This window comes from Verticillium dahliae, genomic scaffold (assembly GCF_000150675.1).
Source record: "Verticillium dahliae VdLs.17 supercont1.1 genomic scaffold, whole genome shotgun sequence".
Lineage (NCBI taxonomy): Eukaryota > Fungi > Ascomycota > Sordariomycetes > Glomerellales > Plectosphaerellaceae > Verticillium > Verticillium dahliae.
This window is the reverse complement of record NW_009276921.1, coordinates 571,866-592,676: the sequence shown is the minus strand read 5'-3', so window position 1 is coordinate 592,676 and position 20,811 is coordinate 571,866. Positions and strand designations below refer to the sequence as shown.

Here is a 20,811-nt window from a genome sequence, read left to right as displayed (position 1 = left end):
GTAGACGCCGTCGAGCCCAGCCTTCCTTGACCGCGTCGCTCCAGCGCGGGCTGCGATGCGGCGTTCGGCTCGACGCCAAAGACCCTCTGGACGCCTCCCGACCTTGGCGAACATGTTCACCCACATGCCCGAGCCGGCGCCCAACCTCGATGACGACGCCGCGCACGCGGAGGGCCGCGGCGGCGGCCCTGTCCTCGTCCGAGTCGCCGTCGACGATCTGCCCGCCGCGGACGCGTCCTTCGAGGAGGGACCCCACGCGCACCTGGCCCCCCTCGCGCACGCCGGGCCCTGCCCATGCCCAAAACCGACCGAACCACGCTGCCTGCAGGCGAGGCCAGCTGAAGAGGGTGGAGACATCACGGGCGCGGAGGAGAGCAAGAATCGTCGGGGGCAGATAGTATAGGGAACAAGACATGAAGAGCCAGGGGTCGATGAGACCCCAGAAGATGGTCCCTAAGGAGGTCATGACGTTCTGCACTTCTGTCTGGTGGCTCGCCGCAGAATGACAGTTGGTGGTCTGATGTTTCGTTTTGTGGCCGCAGAAAGGAGGAGAGAGGAGGAGAAGGGCGGGGGAGGTGGGAGCAAACTTGTGAGCTGGGATGGCTGGGCAAGGATTCTTTAAATATCCATCATCATTGCCTCGCGGTGGGCAGTGGGCGCGGGCTTGGTAATCAGGAGAATACGCAGTAAGCGGGGCCGCCAGCGGCTTGCCAGATGCAAGTAACAGGACCGGTAACGTCTTTCTATCTCGACGCTTTCTGAGGCTAACGTCTGATGCGGTGGGCAGCCATTCGAGCTGACTATCACAGCCGTGATAATCCTTGTGAGGCATTTGGATCGTCGTCTGGAGGATTGCTAGCTGTGTTTACGCGTAACTGTGTGCCCCTAGTCACTCGGCATTTGTTACTCCGAGTATCTTTCGACTGGCAGACATGATCTGGCATTCATCTATCGCTGCTGTACATCCCTTACGAAGATCCCCCATCCTGCAGGGAACTGTTGGCATTGCCATTTTCAAGCATCCAATGCGACGTCTGGATGGAGATTGCTCAGTCTGCCAACCATCCCATGGTCTAGGCTGGCAGATATCCAGGCCCTTGCAGCGTGCTCAACCAAGAGCACTCTGGTGTGTTGACCCGTAAATCTCGCAAGATTGCTCACATTGCGAAGGGTCGATTCCTCCAATGGGGAGGCGGGTTGAGATATTCTACTGTTTCACCACACACCTGGACGCCAACCGCAATGGCATGACTAGGACAAGTGAGCGATCGTCAAGTAAAGGTTACTTGTCTCCCCATGAGGCTCTTGAACGCGTCGTCAACAGCTTTGCGCTTGCGCTGCTTGGCATCTTCGTCATCGTCGTCCGGGGCTGCCTCCTGGGGGTCGTCATCCTCTGGCCCTGGAAGCTGCGGCATCCAGACACGGATCTGCCCGTCCAGATGAGCTGTCAGAATCGCACCAAAGGAGCTTCCACTACCCATGATGGTACCGTTCTGAAGTCCCTGTCCACCAGCACCTCGCCAGACCATGCTCATGGTTCGGTTCTTGATGTTCAAGCCTCCGGCTGCCTGGCCACTTGCCACGTTTGGTGGACCCGGCACACGCAGCCGTGTCAACAGCGTGCCCTCGTGCAGGTCAAGGACAAGAATCTCTTGTTCGTTGGGCCAGAAAAGGAGATCCCTGTGGCCAGCTGTCAGGCCTGACGGGGATGCGAACAGACTGGCTGTGCCAGCACTGCTGTTTTGGACGATGGACCCAAAGCTTGCCAATGTGTTGGCACCCGTCGCAGCGTCCCATACACGTATTCGGCGGTCCAGGCCTGCTGATACAAGGTACTTGCCGTCATCGGTCCAGCAGAGGCCATTGACGGAATCATCGTGGGCTCGCGCAGCGGCCCGGGAATGAGGTCCGTCGTCCCACGACATGCCTGATGCCATGGCGTGGTCGAACCGGTGGACAATGCCAAGGCTGTCTTCGTGATCCAGCATGCCAATCACACCGCTGGCCCGTCTGACGTCCCAGACGCGGACCCGGCCATCAGCATGGCCACTGGCGAGCACGTGCTCGTGCCTGGGGCTCCAGGCTACGGACAGGACAGCCCCTCCCTGAGCAGCGAGGGATTGAACAGCAGAGCCCGATTTGAGGTCAACAAGACGAACGGCGGAGTGCTGGGTGGCGCAGGCAACAAGCAAGTGGCCTGGGAGTGGACTCGTAGCGTGGCTATGTATGACCGTCTCGAGATCAAAGCTGGCCGACGTGCGCATCTGCTTGGTGGACCAGAGCTTCAGCGTTCGATCAAAGGAGCTGGATAGGAAGGCGTCGGAGTCAAAGGGGTAGAAGCCGAGATGGGTGATGCCGTGCTTGTGACCATCGGTGCTGTCACGGGCGGATCGGGGCACGTCGGCAATGGGCCGAAATGTATGGCGCTCATGGGGGTTGCCGCAGTGGTCGAGATCCCAGAGTCTTAAAGCACCGTCGGCACCTCCTGAAAGCAAGCTATGTGATCGTCAGCGCCAAGAACACCGAACGAATGCTGTTGCGTGCGCCTCTGTGACAGCTTACTGACGGCCGTCGAACTTGTCCAGTGCTAGCGCATTGACACCGGCGCGATGCGCCCATATGCTGGCAGTCCGTGAAATACCCTGCTCGTCTGTCTCGCCATCGAAGCGATGTTGTGGCGCGTGAGTGAAGCTGCGCAGAAGCTCTGTCGTGGTGCTCCGAGCCAGGGCCTGAGGGGTCAGGTCACCGGTTGAACGGGCATATAGGCGGTCCTGCATTCATCAAATCGATTGCGCCCGAGACGAGGCCTCGGTGTGTCGACGAGCGTATTCGTTTCTTTATCCGGATTTACAATGCTGGAAAAGCTGTTGCCAGCTAGATATCTACCTACGTCGAACGTTCGTGAGATGGATGAGTTGTGCAGACGTTGGCGAACGGAACAGCCAAGCGCGAGTGTGTTTCCCCAGCCAATTGCAATGGCATGATCGCTGGACTCGGCCTCAGGTGGGTCTCGAGGGGTCTTGAGGCGGCTTGATGGGATGGAGAGGAAGGCGACTGGCGGACGCGCCTGGCCTAAGCTCTAGGCGACACCTGCCCGCGCTTTTACTTTCTGAACCAGATAGGCAGGCACGCTTGGTACGGTACCTGAAGTGGATATCTAGCACCTTGTTCTTGCCCTCTCAACATTTCAACTTTGCATTTCGAACCAGGCACCATCCTCGCTCGCCTGGTATCCACGACGATAGAGATTGGGAACAGACGGCCACTGTTGCACGACTTACCCCGCCGCCGCTTGCTTGCCTCATGCCTCATTTGTTGTCGGTTCGAATCCCAGCCACGGACCATCGCGATTTTGCACTGTACTGAACGGCTTCCATCATGTCCGAGTCCCGCCGTCAATCTCCTGTCGCGGGAGCCTTGGACCTTATCGAGGCCGACGCGGACGACGCGGAGACTTCGGATCCCACGCCTCGAGATTACAGGGCCTGGCGGCAGGCAAACGTGTATGACGCCGTGGCAGGTTTGTCACCACTTACTCAATCCATGCTGCGCCCTGAGTAGCTTACTTGCTCGCACAGGTCGACTCACCACCACAACGAAATCCTCCCGAACGGCGATTCAGGATCACCCTCGTCCTGGAGTTGATCGAGCACCACGCCTGAGAAAGGCCACCGTCCATTCTTCCATTCTTGCTCCGGAAGAAGCTCTCTTCCGACGCGGCTTGGCTCCGGAGCGTTATGCAGAGCACGACGTATACATGGCGCACGAGCGTCGTCTCCCAGACGGCACGGCAAGCGCCCTTCCTGACAGTGATCTGGTCAAGGCTATTCACACATACTCTGCCCACTACTACTCCGCCCACTGTCGCACTGTAGCCTCTGCACAGCCTGTCGGCAACCGTCCTATTGATGAGACAAGCATGGACGAGACAGCGCTGCTTGCTTTTGGCATTCTGTTAGAGGAGGCCGGGCGTGCGCTGGTCGGAAAGCAAGGCGACTTGGTACTGACTGAGGGCCTGGAACTCCAAGCTGAGCCCCGAGCAGAGCGCCCCGGTCAAGTCCAGCTTGACCACTTGGTACAGAGTACCGTGAGCTTTCAGACCATGGGATCTTCCAGACAACGGAAAAGACGCAAAATGACCGATTTCAACGACGATTGACAATGTCCGTGATCGCAGGACCTTTCTCCATCATGGTTTGCGACTGGTCAGATATCACTTCGGATCCGTCCAAGTTGGCGTCGCAACGGGTCGAGGTCCTACCCCATCACGCAGCCCGCACGTTTGCTCTGGCCAACAGGTGCATAATTTTCACCCAAACCAGCAGGTACGGAAGCCCTTGAGCTGGGATGCAAATAGAAATGCCGCGCTTATTACTGATGAGCATCGGCATATCGAAGCGCTCTCGTCTTTCTCCTGGCCAGATGCCGGCACCGTCTGGGGCGGTTGCAATGTTGAATATCGGACACGGACGCAGCCCCGATCACCAGCCAACTTCGCCAGGGTTGCATCGCGCGGACCAGACCCTTGACCCGTACCACCCCCATTAAATCAGACAACCCTGCATGCGTAGATCGGTCCCCGACGTGTGAGCAAACGGACACCGACTTGAGAAGCCGTCTACATGTTCAGGTGAGAGGCCACGGGCAAGAACTCCCATCGGTCATCTAGTGCTCCCAGGAGGACCCTTGAGTCATACCAGTGTCGCTCTGACAGCGTCCGAGAACCCCCCCGTAGAATACCAATTTCAACGTTGGGCTCCGAGATCAACACCAACCCGTAATGTGGCGGCGCTCGCGATCGCTAATTCCACCCTAGTCGTGGGGTTCCTTTGGGGCGCACGCGACAAATTTCCGCCCGGCAGGTGGCCCATCTCGTATCACGCTGTCGCATCATGTTGTACATCATTCGGAACGCCCGGTGGGCAAATCATCTTTGAGCCAGGCCACAAAGGACGTACTTATCACAACGCTGCGAACTCGCTGACTCGAATTCGCCTTCATACTCGGATTGCTTACAAGTACCGCCTGCTCCGTTGCTACGGTGGTGGATTTTGTATATGGTACCTGCCCTGCAAGGCTAGAATGTCAGACGTCCCGTCGTATGGGTGCTCTGTCTGCGCGGCCGTGCCATCCGTCATATGACCGACCGGTTCAACGCCAAAAAAGGGTCTTACTCAATCCTCATATGGCGACCTCTTCAAAAGCAGGAATTGTCTCGTGGCAATGACTCAGACTTGTCGACTACGGGAGCACTCTTGCCTCAATTACACCAATGTAATAAAGGTCATTATCATGACCTCGTAAAGTTTTGTCCTTGTTTTCGATGTGACTTGGGGCTATTTACCCGTTTTAACGATATACGCTTGCCGCACCACGTGGTATCAGGCCGATGGTGCACTGTCAATGCGGCTCCGCGGAGACTCAAAAAAACAAAAAACAAAAAAAAAACGATCATGACTATCGTTGGGCAGCATCAGATTATGCAGGGACAGTCCCAAGTTTCACGTCTCGGTCGCTGTTGGTCGGTGACGGCCCGATATGTCCAGGGCTTGAGGAGGTCTCAAGTTCTACGGCCACAGTGTGGCCCTGGCCGAAACAGGTCCAGATACGACGTCAACACATTTGAGGGAGTATCAGCACGGCAGGTGAAGGTTTACCCAGCCTATCCAAGCAGGGCCTGCGATGCGCCACACAGCCATGGAAGCCTCTGCAAAGCTGGTAATTACACATCTGGCTGAGTTCTCGTCTCCGACACTGCCGGTGACGCCTCCGCCAGCAACGATCAAATATGCTCAATCAGGCACAGCTGATGGCTGGTAGATCAGCGACATGCCCTGCAGCCAAATCTCCCTCCGCTTGGTAAATGCGAAAAGCCACAAAGGAGACATCCGGACCCTGAGAGTCAGTCGATACACACAATCCACCCCTGAGATTCTCTTGCCATGGCACCGGATCTGACGCGGAGTCTTGATTGGGCATCTGTTGCTCAGGGATCATTTCCAGAAACTGGCGAACCTCTCGGCTCCCTTGCGAGCAACCAGGCACATCGCCATCAGGCTCAGCTGGCCATGGACAGTGGAGATGCATGATCTTCTAGAAACCGACCAACGCCCGCCACCTGCTTCGCCCCCGCAGTGGCGAAGGGATAAGGCAAACGAGCAGGAATGAACATGTTTCGCAGACCTACCCAGCGCGCATGAGTGGTGCACTCTACAATCGTCTGGAGGGCAACACCACCACACTGACTCGCAAAATTCAGCTTACCCGCAGCACATGACGGCAAAGTAGCTACCTCTGTGTGACAGAAGAGCGGTGACAGCGAACACTCCAGACGGCCCTGATTCAACGCGCTATTTATCTAACTCTGGAAGCGGTGGGCGCGATCAGCACCTAGCGGTCTCCTCACAGCCGACGACAGGCGACACTCTGCATGTCGATGGACAGCAGTACGCCGATATATCCGCGGCATCTTTGGGCGCCGGAGCAGGAGCGCGAAGCACAGGGCAGCAGACACAGACAAGGTCGACCGGGGTCCAACCCCGCTTCGTCACGAGGTCTACACTTACAGTTGCTCAGTGGTAGTCGACATTGGCATAGCGGTACGCGAAGAATCAATCATTCAGACACGCTTTAAGGTCCAAGGTCTACATGTAACAGGGGTGGCCAGCCTCGGTATTCCTGTTCTCCAGGCAAGAGCTCAAGGTATCGTGGTTTGATTATTAATAGAGGCTGCTCTCATTTGCCATAGAAGCCGGTCGTGTATGGTGGGTACGTCTGGGCGTTCATTCGCGAGATTCTTCAATTTGCTTTTTCTCACTATGAGCTAGCTCGATCAGCACTCCGATACCCCCCGGCAAGTCCGAGCAGTGGCCAGCCGATGGCCGACCCGTCGGTGCGAGACTCGATTGTCATGCGAAAACACTCACATGTACCAACGACACGCTGCCTGCATGACGCCGACCGCTGTTCCGCTACTTGCAGCGATTCCTTGCACGAGTCCCAGCGACGGCCTTTGAAAGGTTACATGCAGATGAAAGACGCATTGGTGAGGATTGTACATGTACTTGTAGGTTCGCATGGCGATGAGCAGGGCGGGCCCGGGCAAGGCCAACCTTGCAGAGACAGACACACCCCTGACAGCCACAAGGTTCGGTACGGTCCTGTTCTGGTAAACTACAGTAGTCGGTCAGCATGACTTGCGCGTGGCCTGGCTGGCGGCGGGCGGCGAGCGGGCGCTCGGCGGGCTTTAACCCGTTCAGAGCATGGTGTGGCCAAAGAAGGTTTGGGGTCGTTGAGGCCAGAAGCACTGCCTGGTCCTGACGGGCTTCTTCCATCCAGCCAACAGTGGCGGGGGGCCGACGGCCTACCAGGATGCTTACCTAGCAAGTAGCTGGTCTTCGTGCCCGCACACATCACAAGGAGACTCAGCTGCGCAATTCCTGGTCGCGTCGTGGTTTTCGCCGCCATCGCCCCGTCGAGGACGTCGTTTTTTTAACGAGATGAGGATAGCTTGGTGGACCATGTTCGAACTCCACAGCGACCAAAAGTAGTCTCGGGAGTTTTGGGCAACCCAAGCACGCATGCTGGCTTGCTGAGAAGCTCCAAACGGGGGGGAGGATGGCGGGCGAGCAAAGGTCGCAAGGGTTGTCATGGCGGAGGAGGGCAGAAAGAGGGGGTTCGACAAATGAAAAGCAGATAGCACCAGGGGACAGGATCACCATCGCCCACCAAGCTGCGACCCGAAGGAAGGGAAAGGGCCCCCTCGCCTAGCCCTTGGGCTTCAAGCTCGAGGGGTGGGCAGCCTTTGGTGGTCGACCTCAAGCCCCTTCCCAGTTCCCACCCACCATCGGCTGACCGTTTACCGAGGGTGGTCACCATCCATGTGTTTACGTACAAAAGTATCCTCTGGGCGGAGGAACTGTCCGCAAGTACCTCCCTAAGGTACCTACAGCACGTCGGCTGCCCGACCTTTCGGTTGCCTGGCAGCCAGAGCCAGGTTGGGGCAGCTGTCGTGCTGCTCACAGCATCTGGTCTCCCAAGTACCGGTCTCCTGGTGCCCGGCGACCCAGCCTCCAGACGCGGCCGTTCTGGCGTGTGCGCGCGCAGCGCGGCACCTCCCTAGTCATGCACGCAAGAGGCTGTCGCCTCCCCCTCGTCGGGAGTTGGAAAACGCAGAGGCGGCAGAGGTCGCTGGAGTGTAATGACTGAAGGCGCGCTCTGGCACGGCCGAGTTTGTTTGCTAGACAAGGCCAGTTTGATGTGCCAGGATCAATTGGTCTTGCGTACCTTGTGTAGGGCAAGGCAGAGAGGGATGATACACCCAATTGCGAGCTTGAAAGAGATGTGTTCGCCTTGCTGTACATGTAGCGTCATGTCAGCCTCGTCTCAGGCTGCATCTACCGACGTACTGCTACATGTACATCGCCCACACATGACCTGGGCTCGCGAACCAAGGTACATGGTACCTTGCCTGCCTCCGCACCTGCCGCGGTGTCCCAAACAGCGCTCGCTTCCTTGCGGTAATCTCAGTACTTGTGCCTACCTACCTACCTATAGTACGGTATCCGAGCGTTGGTTTTTCCACGTTCAATCTTTAGGTTTTGGTTTTCCTTTTGTTTCCCCCGCCTCCCAAGTTGAGCTTGCCGCATCTGCAGTATACCATGTACATAGTACATCAGTGCTCAGGAGAGGTAAGGCAAGGCAAGGTGTACATGGTACGAGACGGACGAGCGAGCGACATTGCAGATCGGAACGGCCCTGTGGAGGTGCCTACTGTAGGCACCTAGGTAGGTAGGTTTCTAAGAAACAGGAGCAAGCAGCGTGCGTGGCAGGAACGTAGGGACGGACTGCAGGACGAATGACGGAAAGTCGAGGCGGGGGCAGGAGGTACCCGGCGCTACCTGCAGCAGTGACCAAGTGACCAAGTGACCGCTGCTGGCTGACCGCCATTGCCTATTTCTGCTGGAGGGACTGGGGCTGAACCAGACCCCAGGAGCAGGGACCCAGGAAACCAGGACCTGCCTGGGATTCGACATCATCGTCCACCGCCGCTTGACCTTGACCTTGACCTTGACCTTGACCTTGTCCCAGACCTCGCTCCGTCCCCGACACACTTCTTCTTCCAACCTTCATCAACCAAGGCAGAAGCAGAACGAAAAGGGTAAGGGAAGAAAGGGGAAAGAAAGGAGAAAGGGAAAAAAAAAAACCGCTCGTCGACTCGCCACCTCACACCGCACATCGACATTGCGCGCACGCACACACATGCACCCACAGACACGCCAATTCCCACCTCCGCCCCCGACCAGCCATCAATCCATCCGTTCATCCATCCATCCATCCCTCCCTTCGCTCCCCGATCCCCTCTTTCGTTCCAGGTCAGGCCTGACAGCGACGAGCGTGTGCATCGCCGAACCAGCGACACGGCCCCATCCATCTCTGCCCAACCGCTGATCCCTTCCCATCCTAACCCCTTCCCACCCCGGATTTTCTCGCACCTTTGGGCACCTGTCGGCCAACTGAATACGCCGTCAGGGCAGCGCCCAGTGCCCAGCACCAGCACCCAACACCCAGCATCCAGCACCCTCCCAGGTACCTTGCGTCGTGCCCGGCACCGAGCACCAAGCACTCACTACGCACCCAGCGCCCAGCGCCCAGCACCCAGCACCCAGCACCCAGCACGGCGTAGCGCAACGAAAAGCCAACGCCGCGACAGGGCAAACACGGCGCGGAAATCCTTCCTCACCCTCTTGCGCCTTTCCACCCCCCCCCCCCCCCCCCTCTCCCCGGACGAAAGAAAAAAAAAACAACGCCAGTGCCAGTTTCAAAGAACCGCCATCCCGGAAATATCGCCCGGACCCTGACTCTCATTCCGCTACCAGTCGTCCTGACTTGACACCTACCGACTCAGGTCCCTCCTTTCCCACCTGACGGACGCCAGACGTACCTGTACGAGCACCTGGTACCAGCGACTGTACCTGTACCTGCACCAGTGGCCCGTACCGCTCGCTAGGCACCGTACCTTGCCTTCGCCGGGGGGCCAATTAGACGTCTGGCCTGTCATAATTTCTCCCGCCCCAGCAGCCATCGAAGCAACACCCTGTGGTTCTCTGGTTTTCTGGTCCAATTGCTGCCTCAGACTACCTCCCAGATCTCTCTTCTCACCTGCCCAAAGCTTTTTTCCATGGGCACGGCGTCTCGAATCCAGGTCTGACCTTCTTTCCGCCTCCGCTCTCGCCGCCCTCCGCCGCCGCCGCCTGCTCCTGACGCCTGACGTCCTCTCTCCCCCTTCCCCCCCCCCTCTGCCCCCCCCAAGCCCAGCGAGGAAAGCTTTTCGCTTTGTATTGATGTACATATAATACCCAGCATGGATCCGGGGCCGCCTGACCACAAGCGCCCTCGTCTTGATACGGGCAATAACCATCCTTGGACCTCCAGTCTTCCACAGCCCACGCCCTCACAGCAGCCTCAGCCCGGCGGGCCTGGGCCGTACTCCCACCCGCATCAACAGTATCCGCCGCGCGCCGCCGAACCTCACACACGCTCCCTGCCGCCGCCGCAGCAGACATCGCAGCAGCAACAGCAACAGCAGCAGCAGCAGCAGCAACAACAGCAGCAGTCGCAGCCTCCGCCGCCCCCTCCGCCGTACGCCAACGACCGTCGACACCATGAGCAGGACCCGTACAATCCTATCCAGGATCACTTTCGCCCGCCCCATTCTCCTGCGCGCGCGCCCAACAGCAACAACTACGCCTTCCCGCCTCGCGATCCCGGTATAAAAAGGGAGATGTACGACGAGTCGGCTGTTGCGCCACGCCGTCCTCACTCTACTGGTGCTCCAGACGGACATCCCCCCGGCCACCCAATTGCGCCGCCTCCCCATTCCTCGTCCCATCCGCTGCCCATCTCGAACCACTCCACGCCAGGGCCTCCTCACCATTCTCACCCGCCGCCGCCGCCGCCGCAGTACCAGGACGACTCACGACGACCCATGGGCTACGACGCGCCCCCGACTCCAGTCGCGTACCGCACCAGCTACCCACCACCCCAGCAACCCATCCCGCAGCAGTCACCGTACGAGCAGACTGCCTATCACGCCCCGCCCCCAGAAAACGTATATGCCAACCATGCCTCGTACGCGGCGACCCAGAAACGAAAGGCCACTCGGGCATCACAGGCCTGCGACAACTGCCGTCAGCTCAAGGCCAAGTGCGACGAGACACGCCCGTGCAAGACATGCCGAGAGAAGAATGTCGAATGCAAATATCGTGACCCCATCCCCAAGCCCACCGACAAGACCCAGACGGACATTCTCGAGGGCATTGCCGACCTGAAGAGCATGTTGTCCGCACGCTTCGACAGCGTTGAGAAGAGGATAGGCAGGCTCGAGAGAGGGGCCGGTCCGGCCCGGAGCCGGATCAAGTTGGAGCACGATATGGAAGGTATCGAACAGGGAGTCTCGCCCCATCCTGTCGCCGACGGAATCTATGATACAGCGGAGATGCAAAATAACTCGCACGGTCCGCCGACTGTGTACGGCACGCCTCAGGGTGTCTATACCCCCGTCGAAGCGAGCGACGACCTACCGCATACGCGCGATGTGGATTCCGCTGATGAAGCCCATCTGCCGGACACAATCATCGAAGATGAAAGGGACGATGACCTAACTGAAGAGCCGCCCGGTCGCGCCCGGCCTCCGGGGCAACCGTCGATTCCAGTCAACCACACAGTGTCGGCAGGACAACTTCTCAAGTGGCCCGCCATCAAGGCCCTGACGCACGATCTCCTCCACAAAGGTGGCGTCAAGTTCGCAGAGGACTTCCCCCTCACGACCGAGGAGAACAGGGGCCCTCTCCGACTGTACGGCCGGGGCGAGGGCTACGGCCGAAGGCAGGGACAGCATTCCGAGTATGGCGTCCTCGACGTGGACATGGAGAGCGTCTCAGAGCCAGGTTCGTCTCCTGCCGGGCAAGCCGATTGGGGTCAACTTGGTAGCCTCAGTCCCGGCGTCGACTATACAAGCTCGAACCTGACGCCGCATGGCATGCCCGACTTTAGCGAAGCCAAGGTGAATCAATACATTCAGAGCTTCCAGGACAATATTCTCAGCCTTCATCCCATTTTCCCGCCACGGCACCTCAACGTATGGGTGAAGAACCTACTGGATCAGACGGCCGTGAAGAAGAGCCGCGGCCAGAAGCTGTCTGGTGTGGCCAAGTTCGCCGAGGAGCAGGCCTCGCAACTCGCGCCCAATGAGGCAGTCGGAATCAAGCGCAAGCGGTCGCCGACTGGCGGCAGCGACTCGTACGACAAGGCCACATCGCCGGGGGCGAAGCCAGGGAAACCCTACCGAACTGTAGACAATGCCTTGGTTTTCGCCGCGCTCGCCCTAGGGAAACTGTCGCTGCACAAAGGCAAGATCCCAGAGGTCGCGCCGTCGTACGACCGGTCACACAACTCGCCCAATGTCAAGAACGGTCACCCGGCTTCGCCAGCGAACGCATCCCCGCCATCCTACCCCCAGTCACAGGCCTCCAGTCTGCATTCACCGAGGGAGCACAGCAACAGCTCGACAAGTCGGCGGACTTCAATGCAGGGCACGTCTGCGGCGGGACAACAGAAACACGCAATGTCGATGAAGCGGAACTACGACGCGATCCCTGGGTTAGAGTACCTGGGTCTGGCAACCGACATTCTCGGCAACCAGAACGGCTCATCGCTCTTGCGACAGGTCCAGGCCAACATCTTTGTGGGCTTGTATTACGGGCAGCTAGGGTATGTCGTGCCGAGCCTTAAGTACATTGTGGATGCCGCCTGGACGGTGCAGATCTTGATGCGCAAGCATCTGGCACGACTCCAAGACATGACGTCGCCCCCGACCAAGATACTCGACCACCTTCTTCTCACGGCCTTCTGGACGTGCCTACAGCTAGAGAGGTAAGCGAGGCGGAGAAGTTGTCGTTGCTCGAGTTCTGCTTACTGACATGATTTGGGTAGCGACATTGTTGTAGAACTGGCCCTGCCTCGGTCTGGCATCTTGTCCTACGAAGATGGCCTTCCTTACCCGAACCTCGCCCTCTTCGAAAGTGGCCCGAGGGTCTCTGCTAGCTATGGCGCCCAAGTCTATCTGAGAAAACAGCTCAACCTGGTGAGCGCCAACTTTTACGACGAAACCCCCAGTTCGGGGCCCGACGATCAAGAGGGGGTGCAGACGGTGTCTGAGGTGCGCGAGACGATCCGAATGGACCCGACGGCACAGCTCTCATGGATCCCCTCCATGTTCAGGTTCTCGCCGGACGACCCGCCTGCCACCGACATGCTGGCGGCACGCCTGCGCGCCAAGTACTGGGGTTTCCAGGTCATCACCCTACGACCCTTCGTCAAGATGATGCTCGATTACACCTTTCGACTGAAGGAAAACGACGTGTCTGCTACTGCCATGTTTGCCGAGACGAAGTTCAACAAGAATGTCCAGACACCGCACATTGCCGCCGGCACAACCTCCCACGCAGATATCAACCCCGAGGTCATCAAGTACGCCCGCGAGGGTATCCGCGCGCTCGTCCAGAGCACCATGGCATTCCACGGCCTCGGCGAGGGCCGACTGATCCTGACCAACTTTTTTGGAACCGCCATGGCGTAAGTTGATGATCCCTGAGTTTTCTTTGTGCCAACTTGATCGACCTGAAGACTGACCGCTGTCGTTCGTCTAGCCAATGGGGCAACCTGCACGTCCTTGCGGCCTGTCACGAAGATCCATATCTTCATCAGTTTGTTGACAGCCAGGAACTGCGAATGCTCTTTGACAAAACAATCGCCTGGATCAGCCTTGGTGTGCAGCCGTCCAGCTCGCTGTCCATTGCCATCGGCCTGCTCGAGGGTGTTCGCGACCGCATTTTCCACGGCGACGTGTCTCGCAGCTTTTCCAGCGCGGCTAGTGGGCACCCACGCTCGGTGCATCACTCACCCGTCCAACCGATGCACCAGCGCCTCTCACCTCAAGGCATGAACGAGCAGCTGTCGGTCCAGCCTCAGCAGATGCCCTTCCAGCATCCGCCCCAGCACCCGATGCGGATGTGAGTGGATGACGCAGAAACCGCGTTCGGCTTCTTCACTTCGGAACACCAGCACCACGATATGCGTTACGTACGGCGTCTACAGAGAGGAAACCTTGTTCTGTTTTTTTTTCCTTTGCTTTTTTCAGATTTGCATTTCCCGTATCGAACGAACGACCCAGCTCGTTGGAACGGGGACATTGTCACAGTCATCAGCGACATGGGCCGCGACGGTCCGTCTCGGCATCAAGACTGGGGAGTAGTCGGCGTTATTAGACGTCGCACATGGGTGGCAGACTCGAACAATATTGGGTCAGTCAGTTTGACATTTGGGACTGCACCGGCGGCTTTGGTGAAGGCCGTCCTCACAAAACCCCGTTCGCTCTCGGTTTCGGTTCGTGTCTCCTAAGAACATGAACCGCTACCGACATATACGCACAGCGACTGTTATCCATTTTCTGTACCATCACATAGCATACACGAGGCACTGACCAGGTTGGCCATGATTCATCTCGAACGGTATCGGTTCGCCCGCAGATTTTTTTTGGATTTCTTTTCTTTTTCCTATCTCTTGTTTAGTGGTTTTGTTTTCTTTTTGTGGCCGTGGATGGGGTATGCCATTCTTGTGCCCGGCCTCGGCCCTTAGCATGGAGGCGGGGTGGATGAGGCGACGGCCAATGACCGACAAGAGCTTTGGGTTTTCCCGTTCGTTTTAAGGAGGGACTTGGAGGAGATACCACAACAAACACCATTGGCGAACGGCGGCTGGATACTGGAGGAAAGCACATAGGATAGCTTGGAGGAGGACAGGAAATGGGTGATGTAAGGTATTGTGTTGAATGAGGAAAGCGTTTGGGGTGGCCTGGCTGCGAGAGCGAGCGGTACATATAGGAAGCTTGCTTTGAGTGATGGTCTACACTGCGATGACCATATAGTTCTCGATGCTAGCTAGAGACTGGGGCAGGAACACGACTTGAAGACACGTTGTTCATCTCGGGGTTGTCTCGTTTGGTGCACTCGTTGGCCCGTCTCGTCTCGCTGCGTGCTCGTTTACCAGTCAGGTGTCTGCTCGCCTGTTTATGCCACTTTCGCTGCGCCGTGCTGGTAGAAATCCTCGCCCCACGGGCGGGGCGGGGAGGGGGGGGCTCGACGGCCTCAAAGCGGCACGACGATCAGGCACAGCCAGCCGTCGGGATAGGCGGCCTCGCGCATGAGGTCCTCGACGGGGGCGGAGAAGGGCACGGGGGCGCCGTGCAGGACGACGGCCGCGAGGACGGGGTCGCGGCTGCTGGGGAAGAGGGCGGGCAGCAGGGCGCGCAGGACGTGGCCGAGGCGCTGGGGCTGGCGCGGCGTCGCGGGGTGGCGCGGGGGCACGGGGGCCTGCAGGACGCGGAAGGTGCCGGCGGCCGAGGGGATGTAGAGGCGCAGGGGAATGTGCTTCAGCGGCGTCGGGGCGTCGAGGAGGTGCGCGCTCACGCGGGCGAAGGCGGCGTGGTCGTTGTCCTGGACGGCGTGCCAGAGGGTCGAGGTGTCTGCTTTGGAGAGGGACATGATCCGCTTGGCGGTGCCGTAGCGGGTGAAATCGGCCTGGGGAGGGGGGGGGCGGAGGGAGCGGTCACGTTAGTCTGGTGGTGGCTGCCTGGGGCCTTGGGCCCGGTTGCGATGTTGAGGGTGAGGAACGTACCTCCTTGACGCCGTTGAGGAACGTGTCGGCCATGTCCCAGCTCGGCCCGTCGCCGACGGTGAGACGCCAGGGGAGCGGCGGCGCGTAGAGGTCTACGAGGAGGCCGAGGGGCAGGTTCCGCAGCAGCACGTCTTCGTGGTGGAAGCTCGAGATGGGCGTGTCGGCGTCGTGGAAGAAGGCGGAGAGGCGGGGCAGCAGGAGGGCGAGATAGCTGAAGCGGGGCAGGTTCGTGACGAAGGGGTTGTTGGGCTGCGAGGGGTGGGTGATGTGGAGGGGAATGGTTTGGGACCATAACGTCTCTGCTAGCGAGGCCATCGTGGTGTGTCTGTGTCGTGTTGACGGGCAAGATGAGTGTCGTGGTGATGGGCAAGGTGAGATATCGTGGTTGTTTCGTTCAGAAGCGCGTTATACGCCCGTCCTGCCAGGCTGATTCTTTATCATGTCAAGAACCGTTGGAGTGAGATGCGGTTTGGGTTTTCAGAGAAGCATGCTTCCCATTCCTTGTTGGACGCACAATGCAATGTGTTTGCTATCCTACGACTGGCCAGTCACTGAGTCGAGGTTGTGATATGACACCGGGCAGGCTGCCATGCCCCTGCTCGTCAGGTGAGGTGTGGTGACTTGACATCCTGTTAAGCGACTATGAACTGCGTTTTGGTACAATGCTTGTAAACAGTACAGTCAAATGAACGGGAACCTCGTGCCAGGCTCACCATATGGCTCATCGTGGCGCACCGATCTTCACCAGATCAACAACGACAAGCCATCGGGCTTTTGAATCCCATGTCACATTTCAGCCCAAAACCTTCGGACATGACACGGCCAATCCTGGGACCGACACGCCCTCATCACACCCCGCCAACCAACACCCCATGATCACTAATACCCCAACGCAGCCGTATCTCCACTTTCCTTTCTTCTTCCCACCCGCAAAGTGCGCAGACACGAACAGAGAGAAGGAGAGAGAGAGAGAGAGCGACAGCGCAAACGCGCATCACAACCTCGTTTGCGCCCCCATGTCACCCCCCCCAGCGCATCTGAAAAGTGACAGGAAGGAGAAGGAAAACTCTTGTCTCCTGACGAATGTCGTGCGCAGCTGAAACACCCTCTTCCAGGGCACGATGCATGGCCAAGCGTCGCGGCAGAATTCTGGTCACCAATTTTGGTGTCGGTGTCGAGGTATCGCAATGTATCTTTTTAATCCTTCTTGTCTCTTTTCAATCCTTCTTGTCCCTGTTGCGGGCGCGCATGTTTACCATGTGCGTCGGACTAGCTCCACATCTGTCGGGCGTGTGCTGACAAGAACCTTCCCCCCCCAATAACGCCTTGAGGCAGGATGCACGGATTGATGCAGCGTTTGGTGATGGATGGCGTGGTTATGACGACATGGTCACAATATAGTCGTGTCATCATCGCATTGTCCTGGAGTGCAAGAACTTTGTTGCGTAGCACGTGAAGATCAATCAAATTGGCCATCTACATGCTTCCCGCGGTGGACAATTGTCAGGATTAACTCGTGAACTCATCAGGTGATAGCTATTGGTACATTCATAGCAGCTAATGGATTAGAAAAAAGCCCCCATCGCAAGTAAACATTAATATTCGTCATTCAGCCAAATCAGATCGCTCGCGGGTTCACTTCTCGTGACCACCCGTTTACAGTCCGCGGTGGACCTCCTGCGCGGTAGCCCTGCTGTTCCTGCGGGCCCGGTCGTGGCCATGGTCGTCGTGGGCAATCTGAGGAGCACCAATGGTCTGCTGCAGAACCGAGGGAGGAACCTGGGCAGCATCGGTGGGATCCCGCTGTGCGTAGGACGTCGTGTTGTCTCTTTACAGAGAAAAGGAAAAGAATGCCAGGTCAGTTTTCGAAGTCCATAGCAAGAAAAGGCAGCGCAGCAGCCGGTGTGGTGACCGCGGCCTGGGTGGGCGCGTCAAAGTGAGGGACAATCTTACGAGGCGTAGGTCTTGTCCTGGCCGACCGTCTTGGAACCGTCACGGTCAGAGTCGACACGGGGGTCGGCCTTGTTCAGGAAGTCCTTGCTGTGGGGTCCAGCCGTGTTGGGAGCGGGGCCGGGGTTGACAGAGCTGCCGAGGCCGGAGGTGGTGTTGTCGTAGCCAGTGCCGGTGGTGCTGCTGCCGTAGCCGGTGCCAGTGGTGCTGCTGCCGTAGGTACCGGTAGTGCCGCGGTGGTCACGGTCAGAGTCGACGCGGGGGTCGGCCTTGTTGGCGAGGTTGCTGTCGTGGGGGACAGTTGTTGGTCGAAGTGTTGCCGTAGCCGGAGGAGCCAAGGCCGGTAGCGCCAGCGCCTACACCGGTGGCACCAAGAGCCGATACCGCAAAAACCGGTGGTAGAGCTGCCGTAGGTGCCAGTGCTAGCGCCGGTGGTGGAGCTGCCGTAGGTGCCGGTAGTGCTGCTGCCGTAGCCGGTACCGGTAGTACCGCGGTGGTCGCGGTCAGAGTCGACGCGGGGGTCAGCCTTGTTGGCGAGGTTGCTGTCGTGGGGTCCAGCGTTGGTCGAAGTGTTACCGTAGCCGGAGGAGCCAAGACCAGTGCTGCCGTGGGTACCGGTGGTACCGTGGGTGGTAGAGCTGCCGTAGGTGCCGGTGGAACCGGTCACACCGCCAGCGGTGCCACGGTTGTCACGGTCAGAGTCGACACGGGGGTCGAGCTTGTTGGCAATGTTGCTGTCGTGAGGGCCAGCGTTGGTGGAGGTGTTGTCGTAGCCAGACGAGCCGAGACCAGTGCTGCCGTGGGTACCGGTGGTACCGTGGGTACCGGTGGTACCGTGGGTAGTGGAGCTGCCGTAGGTGCCGGTGGAGCCGGTCACACCGCCAGCGGTGCCACGGTGGTCGCGGTCAGAGTCGACGCGGGGGTCGGCCTTGTTGGCGAGGTTGCTGTCATGGGGGCCGGCATTGGTGGAGGTGTTGCCGTAGGTCGAGGTGCCGTGGGTGCCGGTGCTGTGGGTGCCGGTGGTATCGGTGTTGTGGTGGATGCCGGGGTTGCCGGTGGTGCCGTGGGTACCAGTGGTGTACGCATCGGAACCGGTGTGAGTGGAGTCGTGCTTGTCGTGCTTGTCGGAGTGGACAGCGTCCTTGATCTTGTTGATGAGGCCAGACATGATGGATGGTTTTGGTTCTAGTTGAGGATGGTTGTGGGTAAGGGGTATTGGGGTATCTTGAGAGAGTAGTAGAAAAGAGAAGTTGCTTTGGTAGGCTTGATTGGTTTTGATATCTTATGATGAGGAGAAGAGGGAACAGTCGATGACGAGGAGAGAGGGGTACTGGATGTTATATAGTTACGAAGGCTCGGGAGGTGGGGTGGCTGAAGCGGGTTTGGAGAGAGAGTGTGTTTGTGTGACAAGAGGTAGAGATGTGATGAGTACCTAGGTAGGGGGCAATCGTGATGGACGGGGTCGCTGGCCTTGCTGACGGGTCGCGACAGCAAAGTCACGGCGTGCCTTGATTTGGGCCAAAGGCACATGCATGGGGGTTGCTGGATCCATTGCCTGGCAAGCCTGTCCTGCTTCGGTCGATACACACAGATCCAGCCGGTTTGTCCCTCGTCCGCTGTCTGCTGTTCAGCTTTGGTCTGGTCCGGTCCGGTCTGGTCTACTCTCGTCTCATGTCACCACATGCCGCTCGCCTGGTCCACCATGATGCGGCACTCCCACTATCCCTCTGGCGTCATCGGTCTTGGTCGGGCAAGGAGAGGGGGGATGGGGGGGGGGGGGCCTCCTGTCATGCTTGTCCAGGCTGGCTGCAGAGCTCACGAGCGTATGGTACCTTAGGTAGGTTACAAGCTTTGGTACCCTGTCGACACCGGTGCTTCTGGTCCGAAGCAGATTAGACCCCTGTCGAATCTGTCAGGCTCTTGGCGTTGTGGTCAGTTCTGGGCTGGGCTGCCCGGAAGAGGTGGAGACCATCACGCCCGATTCCCGTTTACGGTTCTCTGGGGAGGGGCAGCGTGACGGCTGGTGAGGGTTCCTCATTGCGCAAGGGGGCGCTTGAACGTCGTCATAAGTGGGAACCGTTTCGGGAGCTTGACAAGCAGCGTTCCAAAGCTTGAAGAAAGGACAGATCATAAGCGGAGCGATGAGATGAGTGGCGATGTGGCTGGTGACCCTCCTGGTGCGACGACGAGCGAGTCTGGTCTGGAGCCACAGATGAGCTTGTTTGGGACACGGGCCTAAGTGGAGAGGCCTTCCTTTCTTGGAGATGAGGGCAGAATCGGATGAGACAGCATGGCCAGAGCCAGAGCCAGAGCCAGAGCCAGAGCCAGAGCCAGAGCCAGAGCCAGAGCCAGAGCCAGAGCCAGAATCAAAGAGGGGCCTGTACACGCCAGCCGCGCGTCGACGGACCAGTTCTGTTCCCCGCACACGAGGCTCGGGGATCCATCTTCTGTGTCATTTCGGTACGTGTCGTAGACGGAAAGCCAAGACGTCTTGGTACTTGGTACGAGAGGCCAGGCAAGCCAGGCTCCAAGGTAGACGCCAGGCTGGAGGCAGAGGTCGAGCTCAAGCTGCACAAGGCGCGAAAGAGATGAGGTGAGGTCAAGGGTGGGGTCTGTCTCAATGACGCAAGAGCCGCCGGTGGGAGATCCGCGGGCTCCACTGACCCCGCTACTCGACCGCATGCCTCTTGCCTCTTGCCTCTTGCCACTTGCCTCTTGCCTTTGCCAGACGGAACGAACGCTGGCGTGTGCTAGCATGTGGCTGGTGCGACCCAGCTGCTGTGGCGTCACCTACCCCACAGCATGCCGTCATGGACTGCCACGCACTCATTACGACATCGAGATCGATCTGGGGACTGGAGCAGGAAAGAGGGGCGAGGGCGGGCAAGCACGAACCAGGCAAGAGGAAAGCAAGACGCAGGCAAGAGGCAAGAGCTAAGCAAGCTCTCCCATGCTTCGCAAACATGGGAAATCCATAGCAACCACATCAATTTCCCACCCCTTCGCGTGACTGCCCGACAGATGCTGGCGCCAAACCCCGCCGAACCTGCCCATCCAAGCGGTTTGTAGAAAAGTTAGAGAGAGCCTGAGTTTTACTCTATTACGTTGCTCTAGCTTGTTTTTCTT

The 20,811-nt window shown here is 58.6% G+C and overlaps 6 protein-coding genes across 6 annotated transcripts; 2 read left to right on the top strand and 4 right to left on the bottom strand.

Annotated features, from left to right (window-relative positions):
- Nucleotides 1–1,271: 1,271 nt before the first annotated feature.
- Nucleotides 1,272–2,777, bottom strand: VDAG_00163 (DNA excision repair protein ERCC-8; the record flags this gene model as incomplete). The annotated part of the gene is made up of 2 exons (XM_009651540.1): nucleotides 1,272–2,496; nucleotides 2,563–2,777. 2 exons carry the CDS (start codon nucleotides 2,775–2,777, stop codon nucleotides 1,272–1,274), a joined length of 1,440 nt encoding a protein of 479 aa, XP_009649835.1.
- A 601-nt stretch (nucleotides 2,778–3,378) lies between these two features.
- VDAG_00162 (uncharacterized protein) lies at nucleotides 3,379–4,159 on the top strand (the record flags this gene model as incomplete). The annotated part of the gene is made up of 2 exons (XM_009651539.1): nucleotides 3,379–3,520; nucleotides 3,579–4,159. 2 exons carry the CDS (start codon nucleotides 3,379–3,381, stop codon nucleotides 4,157–4,159), a joined length of 723 nt encoding a protein of 240 aa, XP_009649834.1.
- A 6,828-nt stretch (nucleotides 4,160–10,987) lies between these two features.
- VDAG_00161 (uncharacterized protein) lies at nucleotides 10,988–14,327 on the top strand (the record flags this gene model as incomplete). The annotated part of the gene is made up of 4 exons (XM_009651538.1): nucleotides 10,988–12,933; nucleotides 12,994–13,635; nucleotides 13,710–14,072; nucleotides 14,201–14,327. The coding sequence occupies 4 exons, from the start codon at nucleotides 10,988–10,990 to the stop codon at nucleotides 14,325–14,327; spliced, it is 3,078 nt and encodes a 1,025-aa protein (XP_009649833.1).
- An 879-nt stretch (nucleotides 14,328–15,206) lies between these two features.
- VDAG_00160 (autophagy protein) lies at nucleotides 15,207–16,050 on the bottom strand (the record flags this gene model as incomplete). Its single annotated transcript, XM_009651537.1, has 2 exons — nucleotides 15,207–15,638; nucleotides 15,736–16,050. 2 exons carry the CDS (start codon nucleotides 16,048–16,050, stop codon nucleotides 15,207–15,209), a joined length of 747 nt encoding a protein of 248 aa, XP_009649832.1.
- Nucleotides 16,051–17,428: 1,378 nt separating this feature from the next.
- On the bottom strand, nucleotides 17,429–18,853 carry VDAG_00159 (uncharacterized protein; the record flags this gene model as incomplete). Its single annotated transcript, XM_009651536.1, has 1 exon — nucleotides 17,429–18,853. One exon carries the CDS (start codon nucleotides 18,851–18,853, stop codon nucleotides 17,762–17,764), a length of 1,092 nt encoding a protein of 363 aa, XP_009649831.1. The 3' UTR covers nucleotides 17,429–17,761.
- Nucleotides 18,854–19,920: 1,067 nt separating this feature from the next.
- Nucleotides 19,921–20,367, bottom strand: VDAG_00158 (uncharacterized protein; the record flags this gene model as incomplete). Its single annotated transcript, XM_009651535.1, has 1 exon — nucleotides 19,921–20,367. The coding sequence occupies one exon, from the start codon at nucleotides 20,365–20,367 to the stop codon at nucleotides 19,921–19,923; it is 447 nt and encodes a 148-aa protein (XP_009649830.1).
- Nucleotides 20,368–20,811: the final 444 nt, after the last annotated feature.